The 18657-nt window shown below is 44.9% G+C and overlaps 1 protein-coding gene across 1 annotated transcript; it reads right to left on the minus strand.

Annotated features, from left to right (window-relative positions):
* Nucleotides 1-10670: 10670 nt before the first annotated feature.
* Nucleotides 10671-14882, minus strand: RPS26 (ribosomal protein S26). The gene is made up of 4 exons (XM_083169173.1): nucleotides 14730-14882; nucleotides 14070-14247; nucleotides 13831-13961; nucleotides 10671-10753 (listed from the first exon to the last, which is right to left on the minus strand). The coding sequence occupies exons 1-4, from the start codon at nucleotides 14730-14732 to the stop codon at nucleotides 10718-10720; spliced, it is 348 nt and encodes a 115-aa protein (XP_083025299.1). The 5' UTR covers nucleotides 14733-14882; the 3' UTR covers nucleotides 10671-10717.
* Nucleotides 14883-18657: the final 3775 nt, after the last annotated feature.

Here is an 18657-nt window from a genome sequence, read left to right on the forward strand (position 1 = left end):
GCAGGAAACTGCAGCCGCTTTTTTTTTCTTGGGATCTGCTTAGCAAAATGGGCTGGGTTAAAGAGTGAGCTTTAATCTGTGACAATACCAAGCATATAGTAATATGTTTATTGGCTCACATATGGGCCAAATCAGAGTTGAACGCAAGTCCATATCGCTGATGGATCTTGCTTTTTTATTATCATATGCATGCTTCGTTGCTGAGCGACTGTATCTATGGGTGATTCTCACACACATCAGTTGCATATCCGCTTGTGGCTGAATGGGAATATGTGGCGGTACCAGGCTTTCACATCAAGGATAAGGGCAGTCACAGAGATCAGCTGAATTCAGACACATCTGGTGCAGCTATTACATGGCTTGTGCAAATGCACACGGATAGTAATACCAGATATTTAACCAAAATGATGGAAGAACAGTGCATAGTTAACAGTAAGGTTATTATTTGTATTTATTACCATACACACTACATGGGTGCAAGTGCAGATGATTTGCATGTTACTCTGAATTATGCCTCATATCTTATAATAGCTATTGCTTGCATTGCAGTCAAAGACATTGATGTTGGACAACTCTGCAAGTACCGCTATATGGTCTTTTTATATACACAAATCATTAGAGGGGAAAGCAGATGTCTTAACCCATCCAGGTTGACTCTTTAACCTGTGCCCCAGTATCAGCCTGGTTACTGTCTGGCCACTGTCCATTTGCAGCCATCTGCCTGGAGATATCAGGTCTACATCTCCCACGCCAAAATACTTTCAGGAGTTTTCTCCCAGGTCTAATGTCACTTCTTCACATGGAGGTTTGGCCAGATACCAGGGGTGAGCCTAAGTTGTCTGGCAGCTGGAGCCCACTGAGCTTTGCTGTAAGTACTGTTTCTCCTGGTTCTTTAAAACATGTCTGGTGTTACATGGAGGTCCTCAGTTACTGCCTTCATAGCTGATAGGCCTGAAGCTCCATACTCCTTGTCAGAAACGGAGGTTCACAGCGCTTCCCAGCCGCACCTATTCATACCTGCAGCACTATCCTAAGCGATGTCTGTCATCCGCTTTGCCAACTGGCTCTCCTGTATTTCCATTGCGTCATTCTGTCACAGATATCAGCCCAGTCACCACACATCACTGCAGGCCGTACCACACCACTGTTCCCCGCCAGTTCTATTCATGGACAGTGCCATGATACTTCCTGGTTCTGCTCCAGCGCTGCAGCCAGTCAGGAAACAGATTCCTGGCCAATCAGTACTGAGCAGGAGGTATAAAGCTCAGCTCAGGGAACAGAACCATGTCAGTGCTTTGTTGTCTGTCAGCATGTAAGGAGCTCCTGCCTTGCTTAGCTCCTTAAAGACACAGAGCAGCTACCATTTACTGCACTTTCTGACTCTGAACCATCTGGCTCTCCTGCATTACCCAGCTTCAAGCTATCTCGCTATCCTGCCCTGCTGGTGCCCCAGCCTGAAGCCACTCAGCTATCCTGACCTGCTGAAATCCCCAACTCAAGCTATCTGGCTATCCTGTCCTGCTGGTTTCCCCAGCCTGAAGCCACTCAGCTATCCTGACCTGCTGAAATCCCCAACTCAAGCTATCTGGCTATCCTGTCCTGCTGGTTTCCCCAGCCTGAAGCCACTCAGCTATCCTGACCTGCTGAAATCCCCAACTCAAGCTATCTGGCTATCCTGTCCTGCTGGTTCCCCAGCCTGAAGCCACTCAGCTATCCTGACCTGCTGGAGTCCCTAGCTCAAGCTATCCGGCTGCCCTGTCCTACTAGTGCCTGCTATCCTCAGTCATTCCTCTTAGCTCTAATTTGAGTTCTTCTAGCGAGGGCTGTGACCTGCTGATCAGACGAAGCTAAGTCCAAACCTCCTTGCGGGGGTCCCTGGTAAATACCGCTGATCATTTAGACTCCATGCCCTCGCCAAGGAATTTAGCCAAGACTCGCATTCTGCTAAGTACATGCACATTGCTGGTATCCCCAGCGTCCAGTCATAAAGACTATCCTGCATTGCTGGCATCCCCAGCGTCCAGTCATAAAGACTATCCTGCATTGCTGGCATCCCCAGCATCCAGTCATAAAGACTATCCTGCATTGCTGGCATCCCCAGCGTCCAGTCATAAAGACTATCCTGCATTGCTGGCATCCCCAGCTTCAGTCATCTGGAAATCCGGCTCTGCCGTTAACCAGCTTCACATCTTCCAGTATTCCTGCATGCTGGTGTCCCGAGCTTCAGTCATCTGGAATTCCTGCTCTGATGATATCGAGCTTCACCTATTACAGTATTCCTGCATTGCTGGTGTCTCCAGCTTCATGTCATCCTTGTCAAAGACGGTTAGGCCGGTTTCACACACTCCGGCTCCTGCCGGACGGTGAAATCCCGCACGGCCAGGGAGCCGTGCCGCACACAGTAGTTTATCATGGAAGGGATGGCCACAGCCCGGCAGCCGTCCCTTCCAGTGGCGGGATCCGGCTGCAGCCGTGCGGCCGGGCCGTGGCCGTCCCGTGTGAATGGACACAATAGTGTCCATTCACAACTAATGTGTGCGGCACGGCTCCCTGGCCGTGCGGGATTTCACCGTCCGGCAGGAGCCGGAGTGTGTGAAACCAGCCTAACCCTGTCCTGTCTTATAAGCACGTCTTATATTAAACCCACTAGCTTCTCTCCTCGCTACTCCACTCGCAGCTCATCCTCATCCGGGTTTGCAATTAACCTTCGCCGTGACACTCATTTCTCAGAGCTCAATACTGGCACTATCTCAGACTGACTCCCAGTCAGGGAATGTCCTCTACAAACATACACACTATGGATGTTAATTCTGGGAGAAATGTTTTCAATCCCAATGCTCAACACCCCCCCCCCCCCCATTAATTTACTTGGGGGAGCCGGATGACAGCAGGCAGTAGTGGTGCGGCAGTTTTCGGGTGAGGTGCTGGGCTTCGGGAGGGGGCAGAGATTTCCGTTGATGGAAGTACAGCGGTGCGGCCTGTGCAGCGTGACCTATGACCTAGTCGCACCGTGGTTGGAAACAGCCGGGCAGCGTCTAAGCGGGAGCTCAGGCGTTGCCCGGCATTAGACTGCAAATGCACAGTCTAATCACTAAATCCCGGGATTAAAATCCCGGACATTTTGGGGCCGAATCCCGGGATCCGGACGATCACGATTCCGGGATTGGGTACCCTAATACACACGCTTATTTCATTCACATTCATTGCTTCAGTAGTGTTTGGAATTATTGTGAACAGCCTCACTATCTATAACTAAATAGGTCCTGATATGACAATACAATGCCCATTCCTGCAAAGAACCCCTCTTTTTTGGTTGCTGAAAATCAGGAGTATTGGAATGTGCGCAGAAGATTAAGACAAAAAGATGCTCTGACACGAGTCAAATGCACAGATGCAACAGACACAATGAGAGACTGGCAACCAGAATGGAGAAATCTATTCCGACTACAGCTGCACATTGGAAACTATTATCAGTGTGTTAGATCAAAGTTGCATGGATCTATTTGCTTCTATTCATTTGACTAATTTTACAAGTCTACTACACCCTCAGTCAGGCAATTCATCTTGTTTTGCAGTGATGCTTTGTACTATGTCATGTTAGGAAACACCCTTCAGTTTCCGCCTCTGATAATTACCATGTACTGCACAAGTACACCCAAGGCTGTGACTTTAGCATAGAAAAACAAAATATTTATTGGGGTTTTTTTTTGCTTTGTTTTTGTTGACAGCAGGATGTTTTGAAACAAGAACTGGTAAAATACAAATAATTACATATAATGCTGGTGGCACTGATCAGTGGAATATGTGAATATCAAGTGTGATTTGGTGGTTATTGTTTTCATCAAATATTTTTATTGATAGATTCCAATAATACATAAAAACAATAAACTAAAAAAAAAAGTAAAGAACATAAGAGAAATTGGAGCTCACACAGCAGAAATGATCCAAACGTTGCATTGCGAATCATTCTCGGGTGGCAAATTCGCAACATGGACTGATGTTGATGGCCTGTGCATAAGCATAATCTTCCTTTCCAGCGCCCTCGGAGACTTGCATAGTCTCTGAGGCGCTCGCAGCGGGGAGGATGCAGGTGGCGGGCATGCGAACGCCCTGCGTTTCCTGTGCATACCCACAGAAATGCTGGATGTGCCCAGGAAGACACTAGGTGTCCACTTTCGAACGGGGGTGGCCACCTGCCTTCCGGGTGCAGATGGATGTCAGTGGCCCACCCTCTTCTCGGAGCAGGGCGCTGTTGATCTAAGTCAAAGACACAGATTTGTGAGCACTACAGAAATCATTCAATAGTCAGCAACCATCCAATGATCTCGGGCCCGCACACAAATGGATGTTTATGCAAAACAGCCATTCGTAGTGCTGGAGGGAAATTCGCCTGATTAGCGGAGGCCAGGCATTCGTATGGGAGGCATTACATGGCTTGCAAAGCAGAGAACTAACGCTGCTGTGTGAGCCAACCAGAATTAGGACCATGGTCTGCCCATGGGTTAGTTCAGGGTTTCTAACTATTGCAAATACATTTTCTTACAAGATTTCAGCCATGGATGTGTAGCACCCTCTATTCATGCACTTAGCCATCCCAGGGATAACTTATCTCCTCCAAATCTGTTGTTATAGCATACAGTGATGGGGTAATATAGAGGTCACATTTAAGGCTATGAGGGCATTCTAAAGAAGTGGAGAATCCAAAGTCTCTTAAAAATATCTATATTTTATATCTATATATCTGTCTAACTGCAGATAGATAAGACAGACATTAACTATCCTGAGGGGAATTTCCTCTACGCCATCATGTGTAACTCCAGCTGGAGCTTAAATCTGAATATGGTAATATATACATGTGTATTATGAAGATATAAGCGTATCATAGGCATTAGCTTGACCACATTGGGCTATTTGTTAATAATGTTACATTACTACAACATTATAACCATATCGCCATCTAGTGAAATAGATCAGTATTACAGTAGATGAAAAATTTTAAACGCAGATATAAACTAAAAATGTATACTGTTCAGGTAACAGGAAAATCAGATGAAACGTGGTAAAGTGTATAATAAGGTATAAAGTCTAAAGCCACTAAATGCGCCCACACATCAGTCTGATGTTTAGATTTTTGAAAGCTATCCCTTTTAATATGTCGAGGGAAATAACAGTGAAATAAAGAAGTTAAAATCACGGACACACACAAAACATACACACATATATAGTGCTCGAATTGAATAAAGAGGTGTATTAAAACCACAGTGACGTATTATTGAGAGATATTATCTCAATTATCGCACGACCTCTGCAGAACTACAGTTGTATGATATAGCCTTTATTGGCTTATATGTCTTATGGCATTTTAATTTGGGAGATTCGAAAAAATTACTACAACAGACAACTGTCCAATCATTGGATGAATACTGTGCTTGAACCCACACACTGAGATATTTTAACGGTATAGCATAAATTTTATCTTTGTTGGAGCTCCAATTTTCCCTCCTTACTCGAGTGGGCTCAGTCTCCCACTTGTTCTGGGAGGCTGGGCAGCTTGTCAGCTCTCAAGTGTATGGTAAGTATTGGATATATTAGTGAGTGTTGGATATAATCCAATAATACTTTGCTGCCACCTAGTGGTTAGCACATAACAACACACATCTCCAGTATGATATTATTCAAATGAATTGCTCAGTAAAATATTCTGGGCAGATGATCGGATAAATAGGTGCAGACTGTTTGCTCATATGCTGCTACCTATTGGTCTCCTCAAATGACCTGCACCCTAATGGGTATGCAGTACTGCCTATTATCTAAGGGTACAGCACCCCCCAAATTTCATTGAAAATCAGGGGTCCTCTCTCATATAATTGATTCTCTTTCAAATTATAAGAGAAAATAAATATAATTAGTGTGCAGGTCTGCTTCTAGCCACTTAAATGGGGCAACCGAATATCTATGCCCATAGAAACATCCCATGTGAAATAAAACTCCCATCTTAGTAAATTCCCCATAGGCGTTAGTAGTAGTAGCATTCATTATTGAAATTTGCTTTGCAAAACTGACAGTTTTTGGCTTAGAGAAATACAAATGCAGGAACTGTTTAGGACTATGAAATTGAGTAGACAGAAAAAAAAAAAGCTTGACAGACAATCCTTGGAAACAGGAAAATGCACCAATGTAACATCAAGGTTGGACTTATTATGCTATCATCAAGGTATATAAATATACGTTCAGGCCAAAATAAAATGTTAATGGATCAACCTGTAAAATCATGTACTAATAGCAGTAATGACTGTTGCCATTTATCACTATAATTACCCACTCAGAAAGGCAGATTCCAGTTTTACCAGCACTATGGTTATATTCTGCTGTAAATTAGCTCTAAAACAGGGTTGCCGACTTTTAAATGCTCATCTCCGGGAGAAGCGCGGAGAGGAGACTTTATTATACTCTAGGGCAGGGGTGGCCAACCCGATCAGAGGTAAAGAGCCGAAAAATATCTGTAGTCAAGCTAAAGAGCCAACAACATGTGCGCTGTCACATGTCGCCGAGGGGAGGCGAGTACAGCACAGCGCGTGTCTTCTTCCCCCCTCACTTCCCTGTGACTGGGCTGTCTGCCAATCAAAGCTCGCAGGCCAGCTCCTGATTGGCTGCCAGCCCGCAAGCTCTTATTGGCGGATGGCCCGGTCACAAGGATGCACAGTGAGGGGTAGGAGAGATGCACGATGAGCTCTCTCCTCCCCTCAGAGGGAGAAGGGAACCAGCAGCGGGTAATGAAGGGATGGGGGATGAACGGTGGGCAGCTGAGTGGGATCAGGAGCCGCACTTTAACAGGGGGAGAGCCGCGGGTTGACCACCCCTGCTCTAGGGTGCCATGATTCGAAAAAGACTTGGAACCCCGGACATAACAGGATTTTACTCTAGACTTTTACACATTGTTTTTGATAAATTATTTTCATGTATTCACCATCTTAATACACTGAGTGGAGAAGAGGATATACTCCTGCAGGAAATCAGCAACAGGATTGGATAAACATCTTCTACTGACACAAACCGGAGGAACATATAGTACTTATTTCCTCATTAATATGCACCTAAGATTACCCTCAGGAAGGTTGTGAGAACAGCAACCCAGGCAAAGCCAAGAACTGAAGATCTGGCTACAAGAAAGGTCCCTGAGAGAGAAGATCTGGAATGAGAGCTTCCAAGGTGGTGCTATTTACAGACGCTTGAGATTGGCATACCATGACCTGCATGGCCAATCTGGAGTAATTAGAATGGTGGTCCACCCATCTTCCTTCAGCTTGGTAAGTAACTGGAGTAGAAGAGACATCCGGGGATAGGGGGGGGGGGGGGTTCTATGACAGGAAACATAGCACCCCATAGCATGTACTTTAGTGCACGTCGGCCAGCCAGGCAAAGTGTTCAAGACACTGCCACTATCTGCGTTTAAATAGTGAAGCAATTCACACCATTCTCCAGCACTTGAAATCCTCTCTATACTTCAATTAAGTCATTGTCACCAAAAGCTTTAGCCCTATGCAAAGTCATGTTTAACCAATTTAATCATTGGGAAAATTAAGTGCAGTATGGTTAAAGCTGCATACACACACAAAGATTGCTTTGTCCAATTTGTCTGGTGAAGTTAAGTAATATATGGGAGCAAACAATACCATTTGCTCCTGAACACTGAAAAAGACGATGGTCAGACAAATTTGTTAAATTAGTTTGATTTAACAAATGTATCCAAACAATCATTTCCTAGTGTTCTTATACACCTGACTTTTGTTGCCTCCAGCCAGATAAACCTGCATTAATACCATTAGACAGAACCTTATCTTAATTTACGACCACAAATTCTGGCACTACCATTCTATTTTGAATTTAACGCAATCTTTTTGCATACAATGTATTTTATGCAATGCCATTCACAGAAACAGAATACGATGTATCCTTGTGACAGCCACAATTTTTTCCGGATACGATGCATAACGAATCAGAAGTCAATGACTTACAACATGACCTCTTCAGGAGCAACAGTGGCCACTTTGTGCGGGTGACCCAGTAATCACCAGGCAATACTCCAGCTGGCACCCCAATGAACTGCTCCCCCACCGTGACGGTGCCAGCATTCCAACCTCCTGTACACAGTCCTGCACATGCCATGGCAGCACACAGAGTGGATCCGGATGAGTTGTCCACCGCTCTGCCGGCTGCTACTATTAACGCAAGCCACCACTCTGCCAGGGGAGATCTGCTTCCTGGCAAATCTGGTCGCCGTGGTGACATGGCGCCCAGGGTTTGTCAAGCCCTGCTTTAGACTTTCCAAAGGAGTCCTTTAACACATATTGGAGTAGAGGCATATGAAGGATTTATATTAGCTGGACACAAACGTACCTTAGACTGGAATTGTGGTGATATTACATCCCAGGTAAATATCCCACTTTATACCTGACTATATAACATCTGACTGTATTTTGTCTGCTGGTGGAAAGGACTTGCCTTTGATTTTTATTGGTGTATATACACTTGGATTTTTTTGTTTGGAGAATTTTTTTTTAACCATAATTGGCTGGTGCATGACCAGCCTGTGAGAACTAAAGATACCGTTATGGGAGTGTAAAGTCGGATATGGAAGTAAGCATTAACCTCCATGTAACTACATATTTTGACACAAAGATACCTTGATATGATGTGAGGTAAGCTTCAAAGTGAGCGTTCATTTTCTACAACCCTACATGTGGTGATCCATAACTGAACCCTAATGCACATACCTGGCAACCCATAGGCCCGAACATTTTGGAGATCATAACGTATTGCTGTGCGGCCTAAGCTTCATTGAATTAGACTGTTTCTTTTGTATTTCATGGGGAATATCCATCTTGTATGTGAACACCTGCATACTGAATCCTGATTGAGGAGCGCTATATCTTATTTTCTATTTGTATCATAACAGTGGCAGGTTGGAGAGTTTGACTGGAGTGATACACCTGTCAAACCGTAACACAGGAGTCCTAAGTCAAGCTCTGAAGACAAATTCAGGGTATCCGAAAAAGGGATACTATATTGCTAACTATATTAGGCTCAAAAACATTCTCTAGGGCTAAATACAACCTTAAACATTACCATTCTATTTTGTAGGGGTGTGGTATGGAACTCCGACAGTCGGGATCCCGAGTGCCCTGAGTCAGACTGCATGGCGAGCGCAAAAAAGCCCCTTGCGGACACGGTGGCTCGCTAAGTGAGCCACCTATTATATTCTCCCTCTATGGGGGTCGTGGACCCCCACGAGGGAAAATAGCGGGTGGCCGTCGGGCACCCGGCTGTCGGCATTTTGACAGTAGGTATCCCGACGTCGGGTAAACGACTGTCGGGATCCCGACCGTTGGGAACCCGTCCGGCACCTATTTTGTAGAACCAGAGAGCACCATAAAGTCAAGACTACAAGTAAACAAACACATTTTTGACTATTTAGGGCACTTGTCCATTAATGTAGAGTGGGGGTGGTCAAAACAGTCTGAGAACAAACAGTTCAGGTTTTCCAGACAACCTAGTTCTTTGTACACATGTAGTTATTACAAGCAGTCACATTTCAAACATCGGAAGCATTCCAAAATAATGCATTGTACAGATCCAAAGGTGGTCTGAAAACATGAACTCTTGGTAGATCTCAAGGACTAGTTTGGCACCCACTGCAGTGTCCATTATAGGACTCAAACTTGATTTATTACAAATTGTTCTAAGACTGAATGCTTGTCCACAAAAGGGCTTAGCAACACCACTTTGACATTGCAAATTCAGAGACTAGCTAATTTTCAGGTCTCAGCCCTGACCCGGGTAAAGAGCAGGGTCGGGGACACAGGATTAGGTCCTTACTTTCCCTTCACACATGCAGAAATCCTGGGTGGATGAGGTCACATACAAAAACCTGGGATTTTGCTTTTTTGATTGAGTCCGGATAATTCAAACAGACTGAGGTACTAACTGCATCACCTGTGCTCAAGAATGGATATTCTTACCACTTGTATGGCATGGTTGCATTATTTGCGACCACAGCAGGCTGAGTGTTATCTTGTCACAAAAAATGCAATCAGCTAGAAACAGTGGGTAGCTACATGGTCCTCTTGGCACCTTTGCAATCTCCCCCAGTGCCTGCTGTCAGTAGAGCAGGACCCCTCATCCAGCAGCTACAGCCAAAATCAAGGTTATGGTGTTACAGATGTTCGAAAAAAGAACTTTACATATGTTAATTTTTAACAATGGTTTTGGATACATTTAAAATTTACTAAATTAGGCCAAGAAAATGTAAGTTTAAGAGTAAAACAAGTCAAGTGGTTAAAACTCACTTATGGTGAAGTTTAGGAAACATTAGCAGATGTCTGACTTGGAGCAGTATATAGCCATTACCACAATTCCACTTAAAACATAAGAATCAAACGGCAGCTGTTAGCATTGATGCCACAGTACTGGGCTGAACAGTTCAATCTGTGCATTCACCCCATGTTTGCAGGGTATTCTTCTGGGTGCTCTAGCTGCCTCTCAATCAAAAAGATATATTGGCAGCTTAATCCACTTCCTACTATGTTATAAATTAGTTTCCATGGGAAATGAACTGACTAAACATTCTCTACTGTATATAGTGCAACAAATTATATACACACACACAGATGAAAGTTTTCAACAGTTTATTGGACAAGAGTCATCTTTGCAGGTGGTCTTACATTGGTTTAGGGGGAGCTCTTGGGGGTGCACCCTAGAAGAAAAAAAGGCAAAACGTTAAATTTACAATTTAGTTGAAGTTTATATACTTTTACACAATATAAGATTACATAAATATTTTTTAAATTAATTTGTGGTAACATTTGGAAATAAAATGTGTAACTTGAAACAGTCCTTTACTGTCCACAAGCAACATACATAAAGTTGCATAAACACATGAAACTCTCCAAATATTCTCCTTTCTTTAGCCAGTTCCAAAATCATACCAGTTGGTTTTAAACAATCCCTAGTTCAAGCCCATACACAGTAGATTTTAATTTCAAAAGAGTTTTCCAAAATCTTTGACAGATATCGGTCACCAAAGTAGTGCGTACACACTGAACTATTTTACTCAGAGAGCAGATTTTCAGGCGGCGAAAGACTTTACTGAAAATCTTTCATATAAAAGGCTATTTACATAATGGGTGGGGTTTGAATTACAAGGTTGGGAGCAGCGGCCATTTTATTCATTGCATTTTTGTTCTTGGTGCCAGCAGTAACATACATTTCTGGCCTGCGAAAAATTTAAGGCATGGCTTTGAGGGACAGGGGACTAAGCACACCTTAACGCCCATTACACATTATACCACATACCGTAATGCTCATTACACAATATGCCACACCGTAACGCCCATTACACAATATATATTACTGGCTTAAAAATATACCATTGGTGGCCAGTGCATGCTCCCCTCAGTGTTCAGGGGGGGCAAGCAGACTGGAGCACACAGCTTGTGCAGCCGGGTTGGGAAGCAGGACTGATGGACGAGCGGTGACAGGGGATGGTGCATATATGATGCTGCAGGCGGGTGGCAGGGGTCGGTCAGCTGGGCTGAAAGCCGCGCATATTTACACTGCTGTACACATTTAGCGATGATGGCATCGCCACATCTGCTGGTATAACAAGCAGATGAACCACCTCGCTGGCGATGATGCAGGAGCGCGCACATCGCTAGCCCATACACACTAAACGATTTTCAGCTGAAAATTGTTAAGTGTGTATGTGCCATTAGTTTTTAATAATTGACATAGAACTCTGCTTCCTTTTAGGACTCATTACTTTATTGAATATTCCATCTTGAGCTACAAATTACCACTCTAAAGTGCGATTTTCTTTCTATTTAACCCCAATTGAGTCGCAGGAAGCCGTATACACATTTGATTTAGACTATTTAGTACAGATCTGTTCTATATAGTGTTGCCTACACAGTATTTTTATATCAGATTTTGATGTTGTGCATCAGGATGGAATGCATTAGATTTGATTTTGCTTATATAAACAAAATCAAATAAAAAAAGCAAACTATGTGTACACTACATTAGGGCCAGATGTATCAAGCTCCAAAAGGTGATAAAGTAGAGAGTGGTAAACAACCAGCTCCTCACTGTCATTTTTCAAGCTCAGCCAGTAACATGTCTGTTAGGTGCCAATTGGCTGGATGTTTAGCACACTGTCTTATCACATTTTTAAGCATGATCCATCTGGCCCTAAATGGCATACATATTAATCAAGAAACTGCTGTTATTAACCTTCTGCATCACAGAAGATTTATCTCAATATGAATGTTAACACCCCCACAATGTACATAGGGAAACCAACAGGGACAAGATATCCTGCAAGTTACTTGCTCAGCATTTCAGGCATTCCCAGTATCTGGGATTGGACAGAGGCAGTGGGAGGGAGAATAAACATTTACGATTTCAGACCTAAGTCAGGGCAATTCTAAAAATCATTTTTGCGGACACAAGAGCCCAGTTAGAGCAGGCTATATTCACTGTTTGAAAATGTACTATTATTGGAAAACTATTTATGTCTGTAAAATACAGTGCTCTTCAAAAGCGAGTCCCTTTATTTAGAGGGGGAAAAAAAAAACTTTCATAGAAGGGTAGTAAAGAACCCACTTAATACATAGAATTGTCAGGTTGGAAACATGGGCAGGTATTCAATGCTGTGGGCGAGTGGTGACAGCGTGCAGAGCTTCCTGCTCGCTGTCACTCACTCTGACAGTATTCAACGCAGCCCCCTCATACGCCAATTCCCCCTCGCTCCATCTTTTGAGCGAGGGGGACTAGGCGTATGCGGCTCCTGAACCAGCGAGACTCGCGGCTAAATACAGCAAGTTTTCTGCATTAGCTGCGGGTCTCACTGTTTTGGGGAATTCTCGCCGTCCTGTGACGGCAAGGATTTCCCAAGAACATTGAATAGAGCGAGCGGCCGGCGCGGGGGTTAAACAGCGAGGATCGCTGGTTTTCTGCAATTCTCTCTGTTTAACCCCCTCGCTGGCCACGGCATTGAATACACCCCATAGAATGGACATGCTCCTTAGCTGTATGGAGATTCTTAGAGCATTCTTGCAGAAACATGTAAACTTACCGCCCTGTATGTAATTGCAGCGCTACGGTCTTTACAGGTCAGCTAACGTCTATATATTTGTACTTAATTGAAATGGCTAGCCTTAAGGAGTGCATTGTTTATTCTCAGCTGTCACATCACAAACTATACACCATCAGGCTTGAGGAGCTCTGAACTGCACATCCTAGTTAATGAGGTTCTACCTTGCTGAGGATTGTAATGCAATCTGTGCTTAACTAGATCACTCAGCACACTGCTCCCATCATCCCGTGTGTACAGGGCATAATGACAACACAATTCATACTAAGCACTGCCAGTTCTGCACATATTAGCTATGCTCATTCAAAACATCAGTGGACCCCCCCCCCCCCAAAAAAAAAGTTACCAAGTAACTTTTTTATAAACGTGCTTCTAACACAATAATTGTCAATATTTTTACAGCTACAAAACCCTGACTGTTCTTGTATGAAAAATGGGTATGTTTTAGGCCATTTCAGATCCGATGCCCCAAGGGTGTTTTTCAGATCCTTCCTGCAGCAGGTAGGATCTAAAAATGAGCATTCAAGTGGGTACGGGTCGCGATTGGATCCGAATCGTAAGCGGGTCGTACGATCGTATTATGACCTGCTCACGATCTGTATCTTTCTGGTGTACCGGGCTTCCACGTATTGTCAACTAGAATAATACTTAGATAAAATATTAGTAAGGGTAATACATACCGCAGGCCTGAACCTAGGTGGGGGTGTGCGATCCTTACGAGCTTCACGGGAACGGTTCCTGACCACCTTGCTGTGAATGGCACAACTGACGCAGTAGTGCAGTTTCACGTACAGCTTGGGCAGAGCATAGGCTACAGAAAAGAGATCATAGTCACCACTAGCACAGATTCAAACAATACTAGAGCTTGAATGCACATAGGTTACACCAGAAAATGGTTGCATTAAATCTATAAACTTACAGTCAAAGACACTAGCTTCAGAGATGTCTCTGACAGCAGCTGCTTCAACAATGTTCCTGATCACAAACTTCTTGATTGCTTTGTCCTTTGGGACACAGCGGGCACAGTTGGTACAGCGGATAGGCTGGACATGCCCACGGCCCTTCTTCGCACGCCCGTTATTCCTTCTTTTCTTGGTCTGTGATAAGATATCAGGGAATTGTATAATGGGGACCAGACATGCCTACACAGTGCCACATACACAGAAGAAAAAGTGGTCCTTTGGAACAGCTCTCTCACTTTACAGCCACTCACACCCATTGCCCTTTACATAGGGTGCATTTTGGGCACACTGTAGGCCAGCATGCCCCTACTGACACAAAGGAGCCCTGGGTGTGACTTACGGCACCCTATTACATAGTACATAGGGTACACTGGAGGCTGGCACGGTACATGCACCGGCAAGAGAGGACGGGCCTCCATCACCCGTATAAGCACTGCTGCACCAGTGTGCAGGTGTGCGCCGGGACCCGGCCAACAGGACACGCAGCGCTAGATCCAAAGCCCGAAGCCTCAGCTCTATACCCAGCTCGGCGGAGAGACGCCACGGCGGGAGTAATAACGCCTAACGCGGCCCTACACGAGGAAACCCGCTATGCTGTCCACGCTGCGCTCTCTCACCATCTTGGATTCGAAGGCTGAAAGAGGACCGGAAACCCATGCACATCCATTATAAAGCCGATCCCTCCGCGGCGGACGTGAGGTAGAACGTTATGTCGTCATGCCCACAGCTTCATTAGCCAGAAGGTTTTGAGCCCCACCCGCTCAAGTAACAGTATCAAGGTCCGGTCCTTGGGACTATATTCATACGTGCTCGGAGCGATCAAAATATTTCCAGAGGTGTACTAGTGAGTCACATGGTGGTGGTGGTGGGCACTGGGCAGTCAGTGCGCATGTCTGGGGAGGGGGGTGGGGGTCACTAACGAGAGCTGGGATCCAGCAGCTCAGGCCGTGAGAAGATCCGGATATTTTGCACGATTCATCGGTGCGTTTTGAAAGAAGGGGTAATTTGATAATAAAGAAGCATAATTTGTTTTCCAAACGTTTTTTGCCTTTTTTTTTTTTTTTTTTTTAAATAGCTGAACTAATAAGAACATACATGACCTAGTAAAACTGATCGATAGCTGGGTGCAGAATCACCATCGATGGCGTCTGCACCGATGGCCATCCCTAGCAGCAGCAGCCTTGTTATTCTTTATTTTAATTGCAGTCGCAGCACTGTAACTCAGTATCCAGAGTTAGTACATCTCAGCTGCATTGCATTGGAGCCTGGGGATCACATGGGCTGCAGGAGAGATGTGTTGCATACAATATATCGTATGCAAAAAAGGATGGCATACGGTGTATCCTATGCATTCCTGACATCCGTAAGGCGCCTGGGTGGCTCGGGTGACGTCTCCACTTTGGATAAGTCACCCTAATGTATGGCCAGTTATAGGTACACACTGGCCAGAATATTGACCATTAAATAGTGATATGTCAATGGTCCATCGGCCATTGTGTACCCTCAAAATGTCAGTGAAAGTCATCACACACAGATCTATCACTGTGGTGTTGTAGCCATTTAAATCAAAAGATATATTGTCACATCTTTCCTACATTTATGGGTAATCCTCTAGCCACCAGCCAGCAGTGATTGACAGCGCAACTCAGCAAGCACATGCAAATGCCTGCCCAGATGTGATGTCAATAACCACTGATCTGGCAGTGTGTATGCAGAACACTCTGAGGACAGTGTCTGAGAAACACTGCACTAGGATAAAGGTAAAATGTAAATATACAGGCATTGCATATAGACAAGATCAGCATTAAAGTGCATAGTTTCCTTTTTCTGGCACTGAGGAGAAAGGCTGGAGGCTGCTCAGTGTGATGAGAATGGGGGCATGAGCTCCCTACAATAGCTCTGTAATGGGTGACACCACAGAGGTTCCAGTTGATAGATCTACTGGGGAAATTTTCTAAGGTGGAATGGGTACGGATGCACCCATTGGTACCCATTAGATGTGAATTGACTCCAAGAATCCTGCATTGGCTTCTCTGTGTAAAAAAAAAAGAAGAAATATAAATAAATAATAAAACAACCTGCATTGGGTCCCCCCCTCCACGAGTATAACCAGCCCTTTCGGTTCCAGAAATATAGGGTAAAAAAACAACAACTATATTTCAAAAACCAACACCGGGCTCTTGGCCAGGTCCTGGATCCAAAAATACAGGGGACAAAAGGAGTAGGGGTCCTCTGTATTTTTTAAACCATCATCGGGCTCCAACAGCCATCAGGGTAATGCCACATCTGGGGGACACTTATTATATAAGCTCTTGCGACTTAAGCATTAACCCTGTGGCTGGTCAGCCCTACAAACTCACCTACAGGGTCCACCGTAGGATACTCCACTTGTCCAGTAGATAAATCCAAGGTGCACCTAAAACAAAAAGGTATAATTACCTAATCCAGTGTAGATCGGTCTGCTTCTTTCCCTGTAGTCATCCAATGTTTGCATGTCGACCTTTTGGGTTTGACCTATTGACTGTTTATCTAGACCTGGGGTAGCCAACCCTAGTCCTCGAGAGCTACCAACAGTGCATGTTTTGCAGGTCTCCTCACAGAATCACAAGTGAGCTAATTAGCTCCATCTGTGTGTCTTTTAAAATGTGTCAGTGATTAATGAGTGCAGCTGTGCAGCAGCTAGGTTGTCTGGAAAATGTGCACTGTTGGTAGCTCTCGAGGGCTAGGGTTGGCTACCACTGATCTAGACACTGTCTATCTAATAATCCATACCCACACCACAGGCAGTGACATCTCTGACTGCAGTATCCTCCTCAGAAGAGTGTCCTCACACCTTTAGCCTACCTGGCTGTCATAGGAAACTGGCAATGTCAGTAGCTGGGATTCACCGGGCTCAGCATCGGGGATGTCACTCTCATTGGCCCTTATTCAGATCTGATCGCAGTACAAATTTGTTCAGAAAATGGGCAAAACCATGTGCACTGCAGGTGGTGGGGCAGATGTAACGTGCAGAGAGAGTTAAATTTGGGAGGGGTGTGTTGAAACTAAAACCTTAATTGCAGTGTAAAATAATGCAGCCAGTATTTACCCTACACAGAAACAAAATAACTCACACAAATCTAATTCTCTCTATAGATGTTACATCTGCTCCACCTGCAGTGCACATGGTTTTGCCCATTTTCCAAACAAATTTGTAATGCTATCAGATCTGAATAAGGGCCATTGCCCCATCCGTATCTCGCATGCAATACCCCGTCATCTCCCGGGTGGCAGGGTATGGCTGACCTGCCCCTATGCTCACTCTCCGCACGGTTTAGATCCTATGTGCGCTTAGCATCTATTCAGAATTCACCCATTCCTATGCTGTGTAAAGAAGTAGTGGTCAAATACACCCCTAACGCCTCAAACATCATCAAGACCGTGACCAAAAAGCGTATCTCACATGATACATCGTATGGGGTCCTTATGCAATCTTTTTCCTGGCTGCAGGATCCAAAGGATCCTTGGTGCAGCAGTGACGATCTGAGGCTTTAATTAGATGTGCACGGGACTGCGCATGAGATCAGAGGTTAAACATATGCGATTTGGGCCCTTCTTATCCGAGTCCTCAGCCCGATACTTTGGAATCGGAAAAAGAGGGCCCAAATCACACTAGTGTGTGCAGGCCCTCTCTGCTCAGTGTGTGGTCCATGGTACTCCTGATGAGTTGCAAGGCTGACGGTCCCCAGAGAGAAGCTTGATCTGAGTCACCCTGCTAGGAGCCAGAGGCTGGCTGCAGGATGACTCCAGATTTAGTTACTAGGGCAGTCAGCTGGTGAAGCAGGATAGGTTCATATCAGAAGTGATGACGCAGATGGACATCATGTTTGCTGCTCCATAAGATATTGTGCTCTGAACTTTGAACTCGTAGGCATGTATTTAATGAGGCCGGCGAGGGGGGTTTATATGGTGAGGATCTCCAAAAACAATCCATCCTTGCCGTTTAACCCCCTCACCAGCCGCTCACCCTATTCTACATTGCGGGGGGAATCCTTGCTGCCAGAGGACAGCGAGGATTCCCCTGAACGGCTAATGCAGCGAGCCCACTGGATATAGCTGCGAGCCTCACCGCTTTGGCAGCCACACATGCCATTTTCTCCTCACTTTTTAGAAACTGCGAGCTAGGAACGGTGAGTGCAGAGGGGTCAGTTGAATACTGACCACCAAGCTATGACGGCGAGCAATAGGCACTGCTCGCGGTCATAGCTCGCCCTTTAGCATTGAATATACCCCATAGTTTTACTAGTTAATTTGATGAAATAGGAGCTGGTGAATTAGATCTCTTTTTGAGATGTGCCCAAAGTCCCTGTTGTGTAATCTCCCCACTGTCCCTATTTCACCAGGACAGTTACACTTTTTGGACACGGTCTCGATGGTGTTTGAGGCGTTAGGGGAGTATTTGACCACTACTACTTTTACACAGCAAAGGAATGGGTGAATACTGAATAGATGCTAAGCACATAGGATCTAAACAGTGCGGAGGGTGAGCCTAGGGGCAGGTCAGCC

This window comes from Crinia signifera, chromosome 2 (genome assembly GCF_055691185.1).
Source record: "Crinia signifera chromosome 2, ASM5569118v1, whole genome shotgun sequence".
NCBI classification, from domain to species: domain Eukaryota; kingdom Metazoa; phylum Chordata; class Amphibia; order Anura; family Myobatrachidae; genus Crinia; species Crinia signifera.

What these genes read in the sequence shown, in the direction of transcription:
- RPS26 (XM_083169173.1), bottom strand. An exon ending in TGAAGCTAGTGTCTTTGACT is followed by an intron (nt 13,962 to 14,069) that starts GTAAGTTTATAG and finishes TCTTTTCTGTAG; the next exon opens with CCTATGCTCTGCCCAAGCTG. An exon ending in CACCTAGGTTCAGGCCTGCG is followed by an intron (nt 10,754 to 13,830) that starts GTATGTATTACC and finishes TTTTTCTTCTAG; the next exon opens with GGTGCACCCCCAAGAGCTCC.